Consider the following 23,332-nt stretch of genomic DNA (forward strand, 5'->3'; position numbering starts at 1 on the left):
AAATACTGGAAGACTGGAGCAAAGCACATAGTGCTAGATTGTGTGTTGCTTGGAGAAGGAAGGCAGCGGGTGGTGGCAGAAGGATGCATTTCTGATTGTGAACTGTCGTATACAGGGATCACTGCTAAGATTTTGCTTTCTGTGATTAATATTAACAACTTGTACATCAATGTAGGAGGAATAATAAAACAGCTTGCAGACTAGTGGCATTGTGAATCAGAAGGAAGGCCACAGCAGGAGAAAGATCTGATGGAGACACTGAAGCAAGCCATGAAAACAGAGCGGTGAAGAAGGTGTACAGTTTGTTTGCCTTCTTTGGCTGTGGCGTAATATTTAGGAGTTGAAAAATTAAATCACAATTATACTAATCAGCAGTTATTACAACACTATTGCAGCGCCAGTTACCCAGGTTTGAGTGCGGCGCTGTCTGTAAGGAGTTTGTATGTTCTCCCTGTGTCTGTGTGGGCTTCCTCTAGGTCAGTAGTTCTCAACCTTTTTCTTTCCACTCACATACCACTTTAAGTAATCCTTATGCCATAGGTGCTCTGTGATTAGTAAGGGATTGCATGAGGTGATATGTGAGTGGGAAGGGAAGGTTGAGAATCACTGCTCTAGACCTAATTGTTCCTGAAATGTTTTGCTTGAGAAAAATTGGAGTTATGAACCTGTGCACATAATGAGTCAATTAGGTACCATTTAAACAATGGTTTTCAAACTTTTTCTATCCACCCACATACCACCTTAAGCAATCCCTTACTAATCACAGAGCACTTATGACATAGGGATTACTTAAGGTGGTATGTGAGTGGAAAGAAAAAAGGTTGAGAGCCACTTCTCTAGGTGCTCCGGTTTCCTTCCACCTTTCAAAGATGTATGGGGCTAGTAGGCTAATTGGTCACATGGGTGTATTTGGGTTCATGGGCTAGTATCTCTAAATTAAAAAAAAAGTAATTGGTTGGACTGCACGTGGAGTTTTGCGTCCATTTCTGGCTGCCGTGACTAAAGTCTGGAGGGTGCAGAAAACATTCACAAGGATGGTTCCTTGACTGAAGGCCTTAAGTTATTGAATAAGCTTGGGCTATTTTCACTGGAGCAATGGAGGTTGAGGAAGAACCTAATTGAGGTTCATAAAATTACGAGGGGGCATGGATAGGGTAATAGCCACAGTCTTTTTCTGAGGGGAGGGAATCGAAAATTGGAGGGAATAGGTTTACAGTGAGGCGGTGAGATCAAAAGGGAGTTTAAAGAGCAAGTTTCTCACACAGAAGCTGGAGGGTTATATGGAACAACCTGCCCAATGAAATGTTGCTGGCGAGTACAATTACAAAATTGAAAAGATATTTGGATAGGTAAATGGAAAGGGAAGACCAAAATCAGGCAGATGGAATTAGCATAGATGGACATATTGGTCAGTATGGATAAGTTGGCCCGTTTCCTCTGTGGTAACTCTGTGAGTTTATTGAAAATTGAGTGGAGCATTGCCAAATGGAATTTAATCCTGACAAGCACAAGGTGAAGCACTTTGTGAAGCAGGGATAGGGCATACAAAGCAAGTGATGGAGAGAGTGATCTTGGGGTAACACCTGCAGATCGAGTGGTGAAGAAGACACACGACATGCATTCCTTCAGAGATCGGGGCACGAGATGTGAAGGTGGGATCTTGTTTTTCAACTTTATAAAGCACTGGTTAGAATGCATTCCTTGCTGTCACACTCTTGGAAGCAATCATACTGCACAGAATGCAGAGGAGAGTCACCAAGATGCTGCTTGAATTGGAGGTTGTTAGGTACTCTATGTGTCAAGATTGTGGAATAAATTTGTCCTTAATGATCAAGGCTGAGAGGTGACCGGATAGAGGCATACGAAATGATGAAAGATATAGTTAAGATAGTCAGAATCATTTTCCCCATCGCAGAGTATCAAAAACAAGGGGACGCGGGATTAGGGGAGAGGAAGTTTTATATTTTCGGAGAAAGTTTTTTTTTTAAAAAAACTGAAAGTGATTGTTATTTGGAATGAGCTACAAGAGCTGGTAATAGAATCTGATACCATCACTCCAATTCGAAGACATTTAGACAGGTACTTGAATGGCAAGATATCGAAGATTAGGGACCTAATTAAAACAAATGGTAAACGAGTATACATGCGAAAAGGTCTGCATGCACGTGCTAGGCTGAAGGGTCCACTTCTGTGCTGTATAATTATTTGACTCAATGTCCTGACCTTAGCAGATATCGAGGTGAAACACAGAAGTGTGCAGATGCTGCGATTGCAGTAAACATGCAGAAATGGAGGAAGAACTCAGCAGATTACTCAGCGTCCATAGGAGGTAAAGATCTATGACCAATGTTTCCGGAGTCTGAGCCCTTCTTCAAGGTATGAGAAAAAAGCAGACAGGCTAACAGATATTAAATTAGAAACATTTGCTGGCATCATAATCAGATTCCCACTAACGCATGAGCCAAACTAATGGCTCACCTTTCCATGATCGGTGAGTTGCCACATATATCACCGGGCAGGAACCACAGCTTACTGGTCTAATACATCCTCGTGCCCATTCGTCCAACTGTTGATGTTTCAAGGCTGGAGAAAATCATCCCTAATGTGACAAGGACACAAAGCCCAGAAGCTTTTACAAATCACCCAATAACTGGTGATTTCTGATAAAATTTCACCACATACCATTATTCAGATTGTTGCTGTACCACCTCTCTGTCAGAACTCAATCGGGACCATTGGCAGCATTGAAAGGCATTGAGCCAGATCAGTTGAACAGATAGAAGACCTTTGTGATCTATTGGTTTAACAGTTTTGCAAGCCTATTCAGCAAATTCAACAGTGTACCAAGAGAGGGGGTTGGTCTTCCTGCCACTCAGACTGCTGACACGACCAAGATGAGAGCATAATGATTACACTTAAGTAAACCAATGCCAGAGCTCATCCGTCAGCAATCAAGCTAACGAGAATTTAGACAATCAACACACATTTTGCCTGCTAAGGGACATGTTAATATATTAAAATGTATTATAGGGTGACGTTAGGATGTCATATCCATCCATCATCATGGTTTCCATGGACTTTCTCAACCCCCCCATAAACCATGGGTGTCACTGCACTGGAGGTAGCTATTTGGTGATGATGGGTTGAATAACCTTCTTCAATGGTGTTACATTTCTATAAAATAGTAATTAAGATTCATGTAGATTTACTGTAAAGAAGCAACATCCTAAACCCAGGATTAAAAATAAAATTCCTGCACTGTTTCTCCCTTGATATTGTATGTTTTGTCACTTGTCAAGAAGGCACAACAGAGGCTGTACTTCCTGAGAAGAGTGAAGCAGGAAAGGCTACCTTCCATCATTATGTCAACCTTCATCAGTAGCTGTATCGAGAGCATCCTGGCTAGCTGCATCACAGCGTGGTACGGTTGCAGCAGAGAAATGAATCGGAGGTCAATCCATAGGATCACAAGAGAGGCAGAGAGGATCACTAGAGTCTCCCTCCCCCCATACCCCCAACCCCACCACCCCAACCCTCCCACCCACCATTGACGTGATCTACCGGAATCATTGCCTGAAGAGGGCACGCACAATCATTGAGGACCCCTTCCATCCTGCACACAGCATCTTTCAGCTACTCCTACTAGGAAAGAGATGCAGGAAGATCAGAGCCAGCACCGCCTGGCTGAGGAACAGCTTCTTCCTATGGGCAATGAGAACACTGAACGACCACAGGAACTACTTACACTGGCCATTTGAATCTCTCATATTTATGAAACGATATTTATTTATGTATATGAATACTTTTCCTCCATATGCATGGTTTGTCTGAATGTGTGTTATGTCTGGATGTATGTCTGTGGTGATCAGAGAACGCTGCTCATTGGGTTGTACTTGTGCAATCAGATGACAATAAACTTGATTTGACAGTCTTTAGTTGGTTTGATATTTTTAACACTTTCCTGATAATATTTTCATTAACCCTGCCGTTTTAACCCATTATTCCATCAACTCCCCTCTCCTCTCCTACTAAATCTTTGAACTGTCGCTTTTTAACGTGCTAGATCTGGCCCTCGTTTGTTGGTTATTGCCCCCCCCCCCCCGCCCAGAAGCAAATGATTGGTCAGTCAGATGCAATGTGATTGGAGCCGACAGTTCACCAGTAAAACAAGGTGTGTTCACACACTTGATTCCACATCCTGCTGAGGTCAACAGAACCTCTCCCCTGCCACCCACCACTTGCCCAAGGAATATCGAGGGCGCAGTTTTACTATTCACCATTATTTCCATGGCCATCAGAAATAGACTGAAAACCTCGCTCAAAATACACATAAAGGGAGGTTGGGAAAAGATCTCAATGCAGAGACGAATTATGATTTAAATTTAAAAATACAGCACGGTAACAGGACCTTTTGGCCCACGAGCCTGTGCTACCCAATTACACCCAATTAACACCTACAATCCCAGTGCATTTTTAAAGTGTGGGAGGAAACCAGAGTACCCAGAGAAAACCCACGCACACACAGGGAGAGGGCACAAAGTCCTTACATACAGCACAGTATTCCAACCCCGGTTCTAGAATCATTGCCTGGAGGGATGCCAGAAATTGAATCAGTGCTTTCAGAAAGGCAACAGTGCAGGTGTGAGAAGGAGCCATGTGCAGATCTCTGGGGAAAAGAGATTGGGTAATTTCAGTGGATCATATAAACGTCTTACAGGGCTTCAGAGGGGAGAAGTAGTAATGAGATGTTTCCTTCAATCTGCTCAGGGAAATCAGTGGGTTGAGCAGCACCAGTGAGAGAAAAAGGAAGGTCAACATTTTGGGGTTGTATCCCTTCGTTACATCCAAGATCTTTCTCCTTTGTGGAGTGTACGGTCAATCGGTCCACAGTCTCAAATTAAAAGGACAGCCATTCAGATTAGAGATAGGAAGTCATATCTTCAACCAAAGTGTGGTAAATCTTTCAAATTTTCAGAATCAGAATCAGGATTTATTGTCACGAGCAGATCATGAAATTTGGTGTTCTGTGGCAGCGTCATAGTGTAAACATTCCTATTTTAAACATCTTAGAACATTACTCTTAAAAAAAAGTGCATGAAAAGCAAGGCCGTGTCATTGGTTCATTGATTATTCAGGAATCTGATGGCAGCGGGGAAGAAGCTGTCCTTGTGCCATTAAGTGCTCGTCTTTAGGCTCCTGCACCTTTTTCCTGATGGTAGCAGAGTGAAGAGGGTGTGGCCTGGGTGGTGGGGGTCTTTGAGGAAAGAGGTGGCATTTTTAAGATGTCACCTCATGTAGATGTCCACCTCAGGGATCTTTGGAGGTTCAGTTGCAGGGTATATTCAAGAGAGCAATAGATTCTGAGATGTTAACGGAACCAATAGGAATGGGCTCAGTGCAAGAACGTAGCAGTGAGGCAAAAGGTCAGCCACAATGTTATTGAATGTGTGAGTAGTCATCCTGGGCTCCCCCTGCTTCTATTTCTCAGGTTCTTGCTATGGTAGAAGTAATCATGTGTTCTGATTTGAGAGCCATCCATGGTTTTGTAAAACATTAAACCACATTACCCATTCAGTTGTATTTCCCTCTGCCTTGGACCCACGTGACTCATTGAACAAATACTGTTGTGAACAAAAGAAGTAAAGGCCTGGGTGATTGTTCCCTGGCCTGGCAGGCAAGAATGCTTCCACAGAACATGTACAATATACCTGATGATAGACTCGTGACCTATGCTCTTAATTGCCTGCAGCAAGGTCACGTTCAGAGTCAGGAAACATTACTGAATATGAAGACACTGATAGGACACGTCACACAATCAGTGGAGTTCAAAGCGGCCACAAGGTTCGCACTTCCCTACTGAATTGTCCAATTGCTGCTCTCGTTGACATAAGGGAGCATATAGCACCTTGAGGCCGTATGTCTCGCACAACCAGGCTGATCTCCACTGAAAGATGGAGCAATTTCAGGAAGGTTTGTGTTGCCTGAAAACAGAACCCTCAGGAAGGGTATTGGGACATATCTGATAAGCTAAAAGAACAAAAAGAACAACAAGCTGAACACAAGGACAAGGGCACAGGGCAACTGCAGCTATCCTATAACTCCAGAATGTTAGCTATTGGCCAGTAGCCGCTGTACCCGCATCTTCACATTCCCTGGGACTTAGACACTGATATCTGCACACTGAGCCTGCACCAGGACTGACACACCCACTGGATGGAAAGAGGAGAAATGGGGCTATCAGGAGAAAAGTCCTCACATTAATAAATTAATCGTGTGTGCATGCGTGTGCACATTTGTACATGTGCACACATGCATGCACATGTTTGTTTATTTGTGTACATGTTCTTGTGTGCTTGTGCATAATTTGTGTGTGCGTGTGTGTGTGCATGTATTTGTATTTTTTCCCAAAATTTTTAATAATTTTAATCTTAAAGAAAGTTAGTAGTTAGTACAGTGGTTAGTGTCTGCGACTGGGGTTGGAATCTGGCGTTCTCTGTAAGGAGCTTGCAGGTTCTCCCTGTGCCTGCGTGGGTTTCCTCCAGGTGCTCCGGTTTCCTCCCACCATTCAAAATAAACTGGGGACGTGGGTCAATTGGGTATCATTGGGCTCCTGGGCCAAAAAAAAATATATTGTTTGCATTTTTACAGATACTGGCTGATTTTGAATATTGATGAACATAAGTTGTGCCTTTCATAACTGGTGAATGTGGAGGAGGATCATATAACCATATAACCATATAACCACTTACAGCACAGAACAGGCCAGTTCGGCCCTACTAGTCCATGCCGTAGCAAATCCCCACCCTCGTAGTCCCACTGACCAGCACTCGGTCCATACCCCTCTAGTCCCCTCCTATCCATGTAACGATCCAGTCTTTCCTTAAATGTAACCAATGATCCCGCCTCGACCGCGTCTGCCGGAAGCTCATTCCACATCCCCACCACCCTCTGCGTAAAGAAATGTCCCCTCATGTTCCCCTTATAATTTCCCCCTTCAATCTTAAACCATGTCCTCTAGTTTGAATCTCCCCCTTTCTTAATTGAAAAAGCCTATCCACATTTACTCTGTCTGTCCCTTTTAAAATCTTAAACACCTCTATCAAGTCCCCTCTCAATCTTCTACGCTCCAGAGAAAAAAGCCCCAGTCTGCACAACCTTTCCCTGTAACTCAGACCCTGAAATCCTGTCAACATTCTCGTGAACCTTCTCTGCACTCTCTCTATTTTGTTTATATCTTTCCTATAATTTGGTGAATATAACCTTGAATATAACCTTGTTGGGGATCACCCTGGGAGAACCTTGCAATTCAGTGTGCCTTGCCAATGCCCTTGAAGCTGGGCTCCCAGCAGAAGACCATTCCCAGAAACATTATTAAAGAAGTAACGTGGTCTCAGTAGTGATCTATCCCATTTTTTCCCAAAGTTAATATGATGGCCAATGGGAAGATGGCAGAACTGATGGAACAGGACTCAAAGAGCAGACATAACCAGTCATAGGATGGGAAAAGATTGCCTAAGTATCCTATACTACTGAGCTGTGTCTTTTACCTGTGTCTTTCCTATCTCAAAAGGCAACCCTCTCAATTGAACCATTTTAATAAAACAGATTATCTCTGTGGTTTTTCTTTGGAGTGTGCTCTTTCTCCTAAATTGACTCCCATCCTCATGAACATACAAATTTTAAGAAGGTTAGTTGAAACTTCTGGCTGCAGCATTGGACTATCTACTAATTAAACAACCTTCCTTCCCATTGAAGTTAAAAGCTAGGTGACCCATCCTATTTGTTTCCCCATCTCTAACATACGCAAAGATCTGGCGTTAAATCTCAAACAAACATTGGTAAAGCTCGATGACAACTGAAATTAAAACAGCCACAGAATGTTCCTCAGTGGGTGTGGAGGGTTTACGTTCTCTTACCCTGTTGCCTTCATACTTATGCCGACTGTTGTTGCCTTTCGTTGTCTTTTCCGCCAGCTTCTTCTGCATCTGTGGCCCTCTCCCGAAGAAGATGTAGTTGACAAATGCATATTCAAGCAAGGCCAGGAAGACAAACACAAAGCAACCCATCAGGTACAAGTCGATGGCCTTGACATAGGGGATCTTCGGAAGGGTTTCTCTCAGATGAGTGTTGATGGTTGTCATAGTCAAGACGGTTGTGATTCCTGTTGAGAATTACAAATAAGATTTGGGGGAGGTTTTGTATGACATCGGAAACCCTGATAAATTTCTACAGATGTGTGGCACAAAATGTGCTGGCTGGCTGCCTTATGGTCTGCTATGAGTCACCAATACCTCTGAGTGGAAAACCCTGCAAAAGGTCATGGAAACAGCCCAGGATATCACAGGCAAAAGCTTCCCCACCATTGAGAAAATCTACAGGGAACGCAGCAGTCGGAGAGCAGCAGCAATCATCAAGGATTCACATCACCCAGCACACACTCTTGTTCTCACTGATCTCACCAGGAAAGAGGTGCAAGACATGCACCACCAGGTTCAGAAACTGCTGCTACCCCTCCACCATCAGACTCCTCAACAATGGACTAAATCAGGGACTCATTTAAGGACTCTCACTTTTGCACTTTATTGATTGTTTTTTCTCTCTGTAATGCACAGTCAGTTTGTTTACATGTATTTATCTTCTTGAGTACAATTGTTTGCACTACCAATAAGTAGTTATTCTGCCTTGCCCACAGGACAAAAGATCTCAGGGGTGGATATGATATTATCTACATACTCTGACAACAAGTCTTAACTTTGAACTCTAAATAAAGTACAATCACTCATTGGGTCTTGAATCCATTGGGTTAACCATTCGACCATCCTGATACAACGTAATCCGCAAACGGCAAAATATTTGGGTCTTTCTGGGTACTCGCACATTTGTAAGCGATGATCAGGGGCAGACTGGTTTCTCAACCTATCCTGCTTTTAATGACCTTTGGGCATGCTTTAAGCATCAGTCATCCTGGGATTCAGAAACTCATCATCAATAAGAATGTCCTGGTTGCAGGCTCTCTTGTGCAGAGGGCTCTGCAATAAATATTGGGGAAGTGAAATGCATTCTCACTTGTGGATTGAATCTGTGGGTTATTTCTGCCTGTAAAACAGATGAGCAAATCCCTTTGAATGTTTGTTTTCTGCATATGGCCAATATCGATGATACATGGTGTGGTCTCTGTAAAGGTACAACATGGCAGCAAGAGGAGCCTTGGTTAAATTGGAAAACATTGCCTGTGTTCAACTGCCATTCACTGAAATCAGCTTTATGTTGTTTTATACTGGGAATTTATTTTGGTGGATATCATGGGGCAGAAACTAATTCTGGATATTCAAAATTATTTAATTGTCAAGCAATAAAAGAAAATGTAGTATTTCATGAAATTTCTTTTAGTCTACTCTGTAAGGCAGACAAAGATTTGCTATCAGCAAAAATTGCCCAGCACCCCTTACAAAAGAGAAAGAGGTGCAAAAGACAGAACTCCCAGGATCACTGAATTTCCATGGCTTTGCCTCCAGTGCTCCCATAGCTTCGGCAGCCACATAGCTATCCTTCCAAACCATCAGCAATCCAAGCTCCAGATGCACACCTCTGACACAATCAGGAAGCCTACAGTGCCTTCTTGCATCCTGGTTCCGATACCTGGTACCACTTCAGTCAGTCTCATGTCAGTTACCATCTGTCCACTGCCTGTTGGGAGTCCTTTAACTGCAGTTGCCAGCAGTCCGCAGACTGTGTGGGTTTCTCGCCTCAAGTCGCCAACAGCACACCGCCTGTGTGTTCTTCAGCCTCAGATCCTCTCATTGGTCCTCCGCCAAGGTCACCATCCCGTGGGTCATCTCCTCTGCTTCTCTTTCGCAAATGGTGCCCTGCACCAGTCCTATGCTTCCCTGGAGTCTGCAACCCCTTGTGGCTGCTTCCGATCATGGGCACCGCCATTTTGGGCGCAGATCCCGTAGTTACGGGTTTTTAAAATGTCACCGTTGGCTCCTTTAACAGGCTGTTTAAAGCCTGTATGGAGCCGATGGCAGTCGGACTGGGCAGACAGACCCTGTGGAGGAGAGCTCTTCCTGGGTCCGCATTGGCATCAGCATTACCGTTAAAGCAGCTCCGGCAGCGCCACCATTTTAGAGATAGAGATCAAAGCTTCAGAACTCAAGAGTGGTCAAAGATCCGACATGGCCATTACATTCTGATATTTTAATTTTTGCAAATATGATGAGGGAAGTCAAAATAATGGGAATGGTTAACAATATACTCTATGTATATTGTCCAACTCTTCTGCCGGTTGAGAGCAAGAAGGCTTATATCCTGATGACATATTTTAATAGGGTATAATTAGTTCATTGATTTTAAACAAATTAATAGCTCCCTTAAAGCACTGGGGTTGTAAGTATGATATTAGTACCTTAAAAGTTCACACAATTAAGAAGTCATTTTTGTCCATATGTTAAAATAAAAGTATCCTGCTTGATAAAATGGACAGTTGGATTGAGGTGGCTTATAGAGGAGTGAGCTTTCATTTTAATTGCAGCCTCAAAATTATCAAACTGGCTATGGCTTTTCATCAACCAATTTGAAGGCTCCATGAATAATAAATAATAGGAATAATGTTTATTTCATATTCATATTCTAGATACTGCTGGTTATGTCGGTAATAAATTTCACTGCACTTCAAACTCGAGCAGTTAAGCTCCAGAGAAATTACACAGCCTGCCACATTTATTGCCAATGGAAGGGAGACATTATGTGTCTCAAACCATTCTCTTTTATAACAAATCTGATGTCCTGCAGAATCTTGATAATATTCATGACGATTTCAATTGTTTTTCTAACTGCTTGTGTAGACCTTAAAGACAAACTATGCCTGACACAAGTCTTTTTCTTAATTATATTGTGTGTCTTAGAATTTATTTAATGATTCTAATGCTTGGTGCTAACACTGGAATTAAATTTAGTTCCATGTGTTTTCATTGGGTTTTCAGGTGATGGCTGTTCATGGTCTTTAGAGACAGTACATTTACGCTCTTGTTTATTGTCACGAGTACCAAGATTCAGTAATAGAGGTTGTTTTGCAAGCAAACCAGGAGATATCTTATCCATGTACAACAAGTAAGAGTACAAAAGTGCAGATTTATGGAGATAAATCAGTTGGTATGGAGCAAAGGCCCCCCACATAATTTTTGCTATTTAGGGGTTAACTCAGGAGTCTGACAGTGGCAGGAATGAAACCGTGTTGAATCTGATGACATATGACTGCACACACAATTCTTCGATCCATCAACCACTTATTTTTACCCTAATCCTACCAAAAATCAATCTATTCTTCCCAGGTTCCCATTAATTCCTCCCACACCGCCCACTCTGTCCAGTCACTAAACTGGACAGGGTGCAGAAAAGATTATGAGGTTATTAGGGTTTCTGGAGGGCTGAAGTGGCATGATAGGCGTAGACAATTGGAGGCTGGAGGGGTGACCTTATAGAGGTACACAAAATCACGAGGAACATGAGAAAGGAGAACAATCACAGTTATTTTGCGAGGGGAGGAGAATCTGAAACTCAAGGGCAGGAGTTTAAGGTGAGAGGGAAAAGATTTAAAATGCACCTGAAGGCCATCTTTTATTCATACAGAAGGTGGTAGATATGAAAAATTCAAGATTCTTTGATAAATTTTTGTAAATCTTATTTACAGCATTTAGCAATTAAACATGTGTCGACCAATTATACCTGCAGCCGACCGCTACAAAGAAACATACACACACAGTGTGGCAGGTTAAGCTCACTCATTTATTAGGGCTGGAAAGGCTACTTTTATATTGTTCAAGTTCCCGCCGTTTTTGCTGATTGACAGTCATCCATATGAATAACAATAATGGCGGGAACGTCCATGCATATGAATGCCCTTTTTTCCCAGCCTGTTTCTGCTGAGTTAACTGGGCAACTTGACCAACGCCATTCTAGGGCAGTTGGTCTGATGCTGCCCCAGCTTCTACCCCCGCCGGTTCATTGTCCTGAGAGTTGTTTTAGCGATCTCTGTCTGCGTCTGCTGTTGCGCGATGTGCTGGCCCGATCTCCACAATTGCGGGCGGCCACACACCCAAATTAACCAACAGCCCCATACATTTCGGAGAGTGAGAGGAAACTTGGAGCACCGGGAAAAATCCAAGCAGACAGTTGGAGAATGTACAAATTCCTTACAGACAGTGCCGGATTCGAACTCAGGTCGCTGGCACTGTAATTGTATTGCGCTAACTGCTTCGCTAAACACATCGCCCTTTATGGTCATGTAACAAAACTGGAAATGTAATATTACATGAAATTTCCTTTAGTCTGCCAAAATGAGCTGGCAGAGGAAGTGATAGATTCATGCACAATTACAATATTTAAAAGACATTTTTACAGGTGCATGCATTGGAAACGGTCAGAGAAAAGTGGGCCAAGTGGGAATAGCTCAGATGGGCAATTTGGTAGGCATGGATGAGCTGAGCCAAAAGGCCCATTTCCATGCTGTATAGCTCTATGATGAGACATTGGAGCCAATTAACCTACCTACCTGTACGTGCTTTGGGATGTGAGAGGAATCCAGAACACCCCAGAAGAAATGCATATTACAGGGGGAATGTGGAAGGTCGGCACAGACAGCACCGAGTCATTGTGCTGGCCAGTGCTATGATACATCATCAATCTATTCCAGGGCCCGCTGTGAACGGACAGAGAGGCTCATATCTTGTGAACCAATATGAGGCACCAAACTCAGCAAAACTTGGTTCGCATTTATATCAGATGTCAGAATAAAAGCACTTTGATAGATTCTATCAGTTTTCTATTTTTTTTTGTTATAAATCACACACTCAAGTGTCTTCAAATACATCTCATTTTGCCTGCCTGCAGTATTTATTAAAAAAAATACTTTTTTATCTCACTTACCCAGGGCAACTCTTGCAGCTGAAGCATCATAATTGATCCAAAATGACACCCAGGAAAGGATTGTGATCAGAATGGATGGCATGTATGTTTGAAGAATGAAGTAGCCAATATTTCTCTTTAACTTGAAGCTGAGTGACAGTCGAGGATATGCACCTGGGAAAACAAATGAGGAACGTGCCGCTTCATAAAAGAATTATGTTCACACACTGCCGAAACTTGTTGAGGTATTCTCAAGGGTGCACATCTCCAGGGAAAGTGCACGAGCCCCTTTGAAGGATATGCTTAAAATTGTCTAATATACTTTACACAACACGTCTTTGATTTTTTTTTAATCGAACCATAATTTAAAAACATAATTCAGGAATTAGCAACAAGGATGAAAAATCACTCTGATTTCTTTTCAAATTTCTCTTAATTTTCTTTTATTCTGAGCAATGTCCCCTTAACATTACCAGTCAGTGGGGAAAGTCCACAAGCTTTCAATCTCGAATTCATTGCTGACATTGCCCAAGTTTAACACAGATTATTGAGGGACTATGCACCAACCAGCACACAATTTTTTCGAGAGCACAACTCATTGCAAATGTGTTTAAGCGAAGAACAGTTTATGGAGGTAGGTCATATTTTCTGTTCAATACTGAATATTATGGAGTGATCTACTTAACATTTTTAATTATAGATTTTATAGGATAAGTGTCATTTCGTACATGGGGAATTCAAGAATATGGAAACACAAAATTATAACTGGGCTATTCAGGTGTCACTGTGTGCAGTTCTGGTCATCCAGTACAGGAAGCATATCAATAAGTCCAAAGTGGGTAGATAGGAGATTGACCAGGATTTTGCCAGCACTGGAAGGCTTTAGTATCAAGGAGAGGTTAGATAGGATGGGTCTTTATTCCTTGGAAGGTAGAGGGGATGACATTGTAAAGGTTTATACAATCATGAAGGAATGGATAAAGTAAAAACTTACTTCAATTTTCTTTATCCAAGGGGTGATAATTCTAGAACCAGAAATACTGGTTTATGGTGAGAGGGGAGGGTTTTAAGAGGGACCTGCTGGGCAATTTTTTTCACTCAAAGTGTACTCCACATCTGGAATGAGCTGCCAGAGAAAGCTGGGAAGCAGGAACAATTGCAACATGAAAACTGAATTTGGACAGATATATGGATAGGAAGGGTTTCGAAAGATGCAGTCCAAATGCCATCCAAGAATGCCAACTTGGCCCACGTGGACATTGGGTCGAAGTTCTGTGACATTTTAACCCCAGGACTTGCCCAGAAAGCCAATGTGGATTGTTTGAACAAGTTCGGCTGGTGCCTGTTTTGTGCTGTATGACTGTGCAATGCCTTATTAGCTTCTTTTCACAAGGGATAACAGAAATTGAAATCTTTTCAAAAAGCTTGGCCCTCAACTGACAATTAAACAAGTGAGAATGGTTGATATTGGATTGCCATGAGTATTATGCAATCCATCTGGGTTAAGACTCAGATCAGCCAAATCTTGATGAACAATCTCTGTCATGGGAGGACAGAGGACATGTGCTCAGAGCCTCCTAGAAGAAATGCAGCATCCCACCGGCTCAGGCTCAAAGTGGAGAAGGACTCTTCAGGATGATTTTGAAGTCTTCAGTCCATTCATTGGAATGACACAGAAGCCCAGAGGAAAGCTCATGAACTATAGACCTGCCAGTCACCTTTTGTCCCATCTGTGGAGAAGTCTGCAGTTCTCACCTTGGCCTTATTAGCTTCCTCAGAGCCCACAAAACCAGATTGGAAGCAAATCAAATTCCATCCTAAGCCAAAGTAGAAGAACGAGAATATCCTTGAGAAGAAATGGTCTGTTTGTCATCCTTTATTTTCAATTAACAACAAAGCATTGGAAAACCACCAAAGTGTCCCATTATGCTAAGGAGTTATTGGAGGCTGAGAAGAAAATTAAGTGTTCTGAGAGATTTGAGAAGAGAATACAGGGTAATGGCTGTTAAAGTCTGATGGTGGGGCCATTTATTTCAAAGGAGACAGGATTTAAAAAAAATTAACATTGATGTTGCAGAGAAAAGACCATAGGGGATTTTTAGCGAAGAAAAATATATTTTTTTTGTGGAGCATTAGGCAACATGAATGGGTGAGCGACTCTTAGCATGAGGTCGATTCGTGCCAACTCATTGTGTTCCATTAAACAAGAATGTTTCCTTGTGCCGTTAATGAGTATGGGGCCACTCTCTGCAAGACAGGCATGAGCCATCCAGAGGTCATGAGTATCTGATACTCCTCCTCAAGAGGCGGTGGAAGCAGTGTCCTTGGAGACTTTGAAGGCCAAGGTGGATTGGTAAGAAGGTGGATTGGCATGGCTAGTGTTACAATTAGTGCTACACCACTAGAGCACAACATACCAGGAGAATTGGCTGAGAAAAGTACAACCAAATTTTATAATTGGAAGTGTGGTCAGCCCCAAAGTGAAACATTGACTATTCCTCAACCCTGCGAGTTCTTCAAGCAGTGTTTTTTGGTTCCATATTCTGGCATCTGCAGCCTCTTGCTTCTCTATATTTTGTTCTGCTTTGAGTTATTGCCATGTCCAATGCAGGCATGACAAACTCCAGTGCGCAGACACCACATCACTGAACACTTAATTGTTAGAATAACACCATGACATAAAACGATGAAGTATCAAATTACTTAGTTCTTCTGAAGTTAGTGGAGGTGTAGTTAATGTATAGATCTTTAGTTATTTTCACTTTTACGAACAATAAAAAGAAAATTTAAATTTTGAAAATTTATTGAAAATATTATTTTGTATTTGTTTACAATACATTTTAAATCCTCATGCATTCATTTTGCATTAAGCTTTTGGCTTTTAAAATTCAGAGCAATGACCAATAACATACATGCATATAATGGGGTCATGGGTAAACTTGAGATAAGATCAAAAAATGTCAGTGTAAATGATTATGTAGCATTATTATAATTACCAGTTCAATTGGAAAATGCAATATTAAATATTCTGAGGGGTATTGACAGGACGGATGTGGAGAGCATGTTTCCTCCGGTTGGTTAAAGACTGGTAGTGGAGCAACTAGTGTCAGAAGAATGTTTCCTTGTGCCGTTAATGAGTATGGGGCCACTCTCTGCAAGACAGACGTGAGCCATCCGGAGATCATGAGTATCTGATACTCCTCCTCAAGAGGCAGTGGAAGCAGTGACCTTGGAGACTTTGAAGGCCGAGGTGGATTGGTAAGAAGGTGGATTGGCATGGCTAGTGTAACAATTAGTGCTACAGCATCTCGAGTTCCAAACCAGAGCTGTCTGTGAGGACTTTATATATTCTTCCCATGACCTATGTAGGTTTTCTCTGGGTGCTCTGGTTTCCACCCACCTTGCAAACATTTAGAGTGTTCATGGGTTAATTGGGTGGCACTGGTTTCATGGACAGAATGACCTTCTAACTATGCCTGAATCATTAAAAGTAAAATAAAATCCGGAAATGGGGTGACAATTAGATCACCCATGATCTCATTGAATAGTGGATCTCATTAAACTAGCTGAATGACTCCTAACTCATAAGTATCAAAGTTAAAAGGCTTGATCGTACTTAGCTTTAACCAGTGGTTCCGCAGAGAACTGTGTCAGACTTTTCTCAATCTTCTGACAGTTCAGCTGGAGCTGGAGAACACCTCATCCTCTTTCTGGGCACCCTCCAACTGGAGTGCATTAACACTGACTTCTCCAGTTTCCATTAGCCACTGCCCCAACCTCCCATTTCTCCTTTCCTGAAGCTCTGTCCCTCTCTCTTCCCTTATCTCTTTTGCCTCTTTTACCTCAGCTCTGCATTCACAGAGCATCCTACTCCCCCCTTCCTGCTATAATTTCTCACCTTTCCTTTCTCCTGCCCTCTTGTCCATATCCAATTACTTTTTGTCTGTTGGTCTGTACTCCTCCCCCTGCCATTTCCTTCATTTAAATGTCACCTGCTTTGAAGAAGGGCTCAGGCCTAAAACTTTAGGAATAGATCTTTACCTCCTATGGACACTGCTGGACCTATTGATTTTCTCCAGTATTTCTGTGCTTTTATTATAATTGCAGATTTCTATGTCTCACTCCATATAGTGGCTCCCCTGCGAAATCTCTTTGAGGGATGTCTAACCTGAAGAAGTTCTCTCCTTTTCTCTCCACATCCGATGCTGGTGGACCTGCTACTGGATTCAGCACTTAGCCCAGCAGAAGGTACAGAAGTACTCTCCATTTTTGCCAGTGTTGGTTTATACACAGCCGCATACATTTAATAGGATCAATGATCTCGAGTAGAAAAGCAAGTACAGGTTAGCTATTTTTACTTATTTTATTTACTCTTAATTGTTTTAATTAGCAAAGTATTCAAATCATTAAGGCAAAAGAGAGAATGTAAAGCATCAAAATCAAAATCTACGGTACAGTTTAGGCCATTTGGCCCACAGTGTTGTGCTGACCTAATAACCTTCTATATCAACTGCTTAGAATTTCCCTATTGCCATATCCTTCTATTTTTCTCAGTTCCATGTACCTATTGAATAGTCTCTTGAAAGATCCTACTGTACCTGCCTACTGTACTATTACTGGCAATTCTGTGTGAAAATCTTTCCTCTTGCATCCCTGCTGTACTTACTCCCAAGCCCCTTAAAATTATGCCCCATCATATTAGCCATTTCAGCGCTGGGGCTTATACATCTCTATCAGGTCTCATGCTCTGTTGCTCCAAGGCAAAAACACCAAGTACACTCAACTTCTCCTCATTAGGCCAACTCTCTAATCCAGACAACCTCCATGTAAATCCCCTCTGCGTCCTTTCAATAGCATCCACATCCTTCCTGTAGTGAGGTGACTAGAACGAAACACACTATTCCAAGAGAGGTCTTGCGTTTGGCATGCATTATGATGTGGTGACCTATCAAGTTGAAGAATCTCAAGGTTTTAATTCACTCTGAGCTGTAGTTGGAGTCCATTAGCATGAGATTTCTGCCCTGATAGTCCATGTTGTTGTCCATTTATTTTAAATGGTTCGAGACTGCGTTAAAAGATTTGAAGATGGAAGTTAATGCATTCAGTGAGCTAAAAATAGCTCATGGAGGGAATTAAACCCTCAGGAGTAATGCTGTATTGGCTTCGTGTTTCAACCTGCAGAGTGAATGGTAGAAGATTTTTAAAGTTTTTTTTTCAATATGATTTTTTTCCTGCACTATTTGTTCATCACGGTGCAGATTCAGAAGGAAGGAAATCATTTTTTTTTTTCAGTTAAATGCAAGCCCACAACTGCAAATCAGGCAATTCAACCTTCTGTGGGTGGGAGTGTGTTGCTATGGCTCCTTGGGTTGCTATGGTGAGAAGTTGCATCCAAAAGACAGAGCAAAAACTGTTCCTGAAACATTAAACCAAAGGCTTTTTAACCCAGCAGTGCTGCTGCCCAATGACAGCCCTGACATTAAATGTGGATCAGCGAGACAAATACAGTGTCTCCAAATCCTTTTGGAGAGGTTTTCTTGGCAGCTTCCAATAATGTAACTGATGCGACTGCTTCCTGTTGCCATTTCCACCTTACATATTCATTGTCACTTACTTACGGTGGAAGGGCAGCAACCAAGTAGCAAAGTTGCCTTTTTCTCCATGTGCAATTACTGTTTTTGGTTTCTTGCTAGTGTGATAGAGAGAAAAAAAAAACAGGAAGATCTCAGAAGGTGGTACGTTTAGCATAGCAGATGGCACAACTCTGTTACAGTGCCAGTGACTGGGGTTTGAATCCAGCGCTGTCTGTAAGGAGTTTGTATGTTTTCCCTACGTGTGTGAGTTTCCGCTAGGAGCTCCATTTTCCGTCCACCGTCCAAAACGTAGCAGGATTGTAGGTCAATTCGGTGTAATTGGTGGCATGGGCTCGTGGACTAGAAGGGCCTATTACTGTGATGCATGTCCAAATTTAAATTTTAAAAAATTTATATTTAAAACATAATTGACCACTTCCCCTTGAGTAGACACACCAACAAGCCTTGTTCTGTTGAGCTATCATAAAGATTAATGGGTTATCTATTCTAGTGTGCTGGTTCCCTTGTAAGCAGGGATTGATAATCTCACTATCGCTTTCTCACTGCGTCTTTCTATTACTTGATAGGCTTAGTTATGATAGATACATTAAGAAGACAGAGAAACACAAAAATCTGCAAATGCTGGAATTTTGCCAGCATTTGCCAGCTGGACGAACTCAAAAGGTCACACAGCATCTCCGGGTCGAAATCTCTACCCATAGATGCTGGCTGACTGGTTTCTTCCAGAAACTCTTCGTCTACATTAAGAAAATACTTGGGTCTTCTTGCATAATTTTCCATTTTCATGGTTGGAGGATTAGAAAGATTACAGAACAAGGCCATTCAGCCCACCAAACCAATCAATGCTAGCTCCACACAGAAATTTCTATTCTGTACCACTCCATTACTTTTCACTACATCCCTACAGGTTAGTTTCTCCCAAGCACCTATTTGGTTATCTTATAGGGAGTCCCAGATCATAACTACTTGTGGGGTAAAAGAAGGTTTTTCTCATGTCCCATCCCAGTATTGTTTTGTCCTATTGAAGATCTGTTGCCCCCCTGAAATTCCCACTAATAGAACTGTTTTGAAATCCACCAGGACTTTGAACATCTCTGAATCTCATCACAACCTTTAATTGGAAGGAAAACAATCCTAGCTTCTTCAGTCTAAATACTAGCAGCTCTGGAATTGTACGGGGAAGTGTTTCCTGTGCCTTGTGGATTGTGACAGTCTTTCTGAAGTGTGAAGATCACAACTGGCAACACATACGTCAGTTTTAGAAATGCTTAATGTGAGTTCCCCATGTTTGAAACCTATTGTTGTGTTAATGAAGTTCAGAGTCCCATTCGCTTTACTCACCACCCTCTCAGCATGCCCTACAATTTACAAAGATGCTTGAAGATAAACACTGTGATCCCTCAAATCCTGGACATCCTATAGATCTGTGCCATTTAATCTATGATACCTCATTCTATGCTTCTTATAAAAATAAACATACAGTAAGACCCAGGGTTAATAACATTTGACTCTCAGACAACTCGTACTCGTACTTACGGCTTCAGTGGTTTGTAGGCTCGAGGAAGGAGAATGGCGTCCGCCATTTTTAAGTCAGATCATGTTGTCGTTAACACTGTGTTAAGCGTGTAACTTTGTATTTGGCTTGAATTTTTCTCATATTTACCCTTGGAACCAGAGCAAAAATCCACTAAATAAGATCCGTATGTTCCTAGAAAATTCAACTTAAAGACAGACGGATCTCATTCACAACCCGGGGACTGTCTGTATTGGAATTTAGAATGAGGGAGGATATCATAGAGACATATAAAATTCTGAGAGGACTGGAAGATTAGGTGCATGACAAATGTTCTTAATGTAGTGAAGTCCAGAAAAAGGGCTCACAGTGGAAGGATTATGAGTAAGATGGGGAGAAACTTCTTCATTTCAGAGAGTTGTGAACTTGTGACACTCTCTTCCACAGAACATTGTTCAGGCCAGTTCCTTAGATATATTCAAAGAAAGCCGGGATCGGGGACAGATGTTCACAGGACTGAATGGCCTTCTCCTTCACCTATCTTCCATGATTCCATACCAATTCCTGTGTCCTTGAACCATGGAATTCATTTTAATTTGTTATATTTCCATATTTTCTTTTTTGCTTTCACTTTAGCTCCCTCAACTCCCCATTAGTACAATAAGTGTCTCCCATTGGCTCATACAAGGGGAGTGTAGATGGACCAGAGCAAAGCCTTCCTCGCCATGAACTGCCTTCTCTCATCACCAACGATAATAGACAATCGGTGCTGGAGTAGGCCATTCAGCCCATAGAGCCAGCACCACCATTCATTTAGATCATGGCTGATCTTCCACTATCAGTATCCTGTTCCTGCCTTCTCCCCATAACCCTTAATTCTCCTGTCCACAAGTACCTTATCTAGCTCCCTCTTGAACTTATCCAGAGGACACGGTTCTACCACCCTCTGTGGCAAAGCATTCCACAGACCAACAACTCTCTGGGTAAATTTTTTTAATCATCTCTGTGCTAAAGGGCCTTCCCTGTATTCTTAAACTATGGCCTTTAGTCCTAGTCTCTCCCAACATCAGGAATATATAATCAGTTCCTATCATGTCCCATCCCTTAAAAATTTTATATACCTCAATCATATCTCCCCTCGTCCTTCTAAATTCCAACGTATTCAATCCCTATTTATCCAACCTTTCTGCATACATCAATCTCGCCATTTCAGGAACTAGCACTGTACTCGCTCAATAGCGAGAATGTCCTTCCTCACATTAGGAGACCAGAACTGAACACAAACATTCCAGCGTTCTTCGTATTTTAATTTAGTTTTATTTTTCTCTCTATCTAGGTAGAACCAATATTTTGCTGTAGTATTGATTTAGTGAATGGATTCTTCCGAGTTCATTATTAAGAAACATCTCAATGGCTTTCTTAATGCATCGGGATCCATCATACCAAGATTTGGCATGGCAGCTAATAAAATGGAAGAAAATACAAAACAATTAAAGAAGAAATTATTGGGGAACACCAAGTAAGCAATAAAGTACTTTGTAGACTGTGAAAAGGAAATAGGAAAACCTTTCATATTCTGATGGCAAATGCATTACATTATGACAAAAGCCCAAGCACACTGAAAAAGCCACCTCAGGCTATATTGTATATTCAATCTCATGTTATGAATAATAGGGGTGTCTCTGCTTTATGCCAACTTACATAAAAATCACACCGTCTATCCAAATTACCCCGATCATAACGTTTCAAAATACAATTGAGAAGTCAGTCAAACGAAACAAGTCGCAGAAATTCATATCTACAATAAATCTATCAGAAATTTCAATCTGCTCATATTTGCTTCCAAGCTTTAAAAGTAGGAATCATGCCCAAAGGTTTCGGGCAGAGTTGATTACTACTGTTTTGGAATAGTAGATACAATATACAAACTTTGGAAGGAGCTGGTTCTGTCCACGTCTTTTGGGAGAAGCCATTCTGCCTATGATTTTTGGAGAGGCATATTCTGTCATCACCTTTGGAAGGCTCAGGTTTGTTGATGAGCTTTGCAATAGAAGGAACTATCTCTAAACTTTCAAAGGAATAGGTCAAGTATATGGGGTTTAGAAGGCAGGCTCATAGTTTCACACATTGGAAAAAGATCCAATGCAGTCAAGTCGTCAACTCAAGTTTATTGTCATCTGATTTCCCAAGTACAACTCAACAAAACAGTGTTCCTGGCGCAAAACATGAAGGCACACAACCAGACATAGCACACAATCAACAGGCATTGATAATGCAAGACAAGGATTCATACACACAAATAAATAAATATTGTTTTGTGAATATGAGAGTGTCGGATGGTTAGTGTTAACAGTTCCTTTAGTCCATCATCATTCTCACTGCCTGTGGGAAGAAGCTGTTTCTCAACCTGGTGGTGTTGACTCTGATACTCCTGTGCCTCTTTCCCAATGGGAGTAAGTGAATGATGCTGTGTGTGGGGTGGAAGGGGTCTTCAATGATTTTGCATGCAGTCTTTGGATAATGATCCCAGTAGGTCTCCCTTTATGGACACATCCAGCTCTGGAAATTTCATTCAATTGTCAAAAGCGCATGACTACATGTTCTTCTTTTTTCTTTGGCTTGGCTTCGCGGACGAAGATTTATGGAGGGGGTAAAAAAGTCCACGTCAGCTGCAGGCTCGTTTGTGGCTGACCAGTCCGATGCGGGACAGGCAGACACGATTGCAGCGGTTGCAGGGGAAAATTGGTTGGTTGGGGTTGGGTGTTGGGTTTTTCCTCCTTTGCCTTTTGTCAGTGAGGTGGGCTCTGCGGTCTTCTTCAAAGGAGGCTGCTGCCCGCCAAACTGTGAGGCGCCAAGATGCACGGTTTGAGGCGATATCGGCCCACTGGCGGTGGTCAATGTGGCAGGCACCAAGAGATTTCTTTAGGCAGTCCTTGTACCTTTTCTTTGGTGCACCTCTGTCACAGTGGCCAGTGGAGAGCTCGCCATATAATACGATCTTGGGAAGGCGATGGTCCTCCATTCTGGAGACGTGACCCATCCAGCGCAGCTGGATCTTCAGCAGCGGGGACTCGATGCTGTCGACCTCTGCCATCTCGAGTACCTCGACGTTAGGGGTGTGAGCGCTCCAATGGATGTTGAGGATGGAGCGGAGACAACGCTGGTGGAAGCGTTCTAGGAGCCGTAGGTGGTGCCGGTAGAGGACCCATGATTCGGAGCCGAACAGGAGTGTGGGTATGACAACGGCTCTGTATACGCTTATCTTTGTGAGGTTTTTCAGTTGGTTGTTTTTCCAGACTCTTTTGTGTAGTCTTCCAAAGGC

General features: G+C 42.2%; 1 protein-coding gene across 1 annotated transcript in view; it reads right to left on the reverse strand.

The window, feature by feature from the left end:
- The window catches only part of gabrb3 (gamma-aminobutyric acid type A receptor subunit beta3), a 370,172-nt gene that overhangs the window by 20,491 nt on the left and 326,349 nt on the right, over nt 1-23,332 (reverse strand). The window contains exons 7-8 of the mRNA XM_069892543.1: nt 12,925-13,077; nt 7,917-8,161 (exon numbers count right to left, since the gene is read on the reverse strand). Of these exons, the coding sequence (XP_069748644.1) occupies nt 7,917-8,161; nt 12,925-13,077 (398 nt within the window). The remainder of the gene's footprint in view (nt 1-7,916; nt 8,162-12,924; nt 13,078-23,332) is intronic.

Source organism: Narcine bancroftii, chromosome 7 (assembly GCF_036971445.1).
Source record: "Narcine bancroftii isolate sNarBan1 chromosome 7, sNarBan1.hap1, whole genome shotgun sequence".
NCBI classification, from domain to species: domain Eukaryota; kingdom Metazoa; phylum Chordata; class Chondrichthyes; order Torpediniformes; family Narcinidae; genus Narcine; species Narcine bancroftii.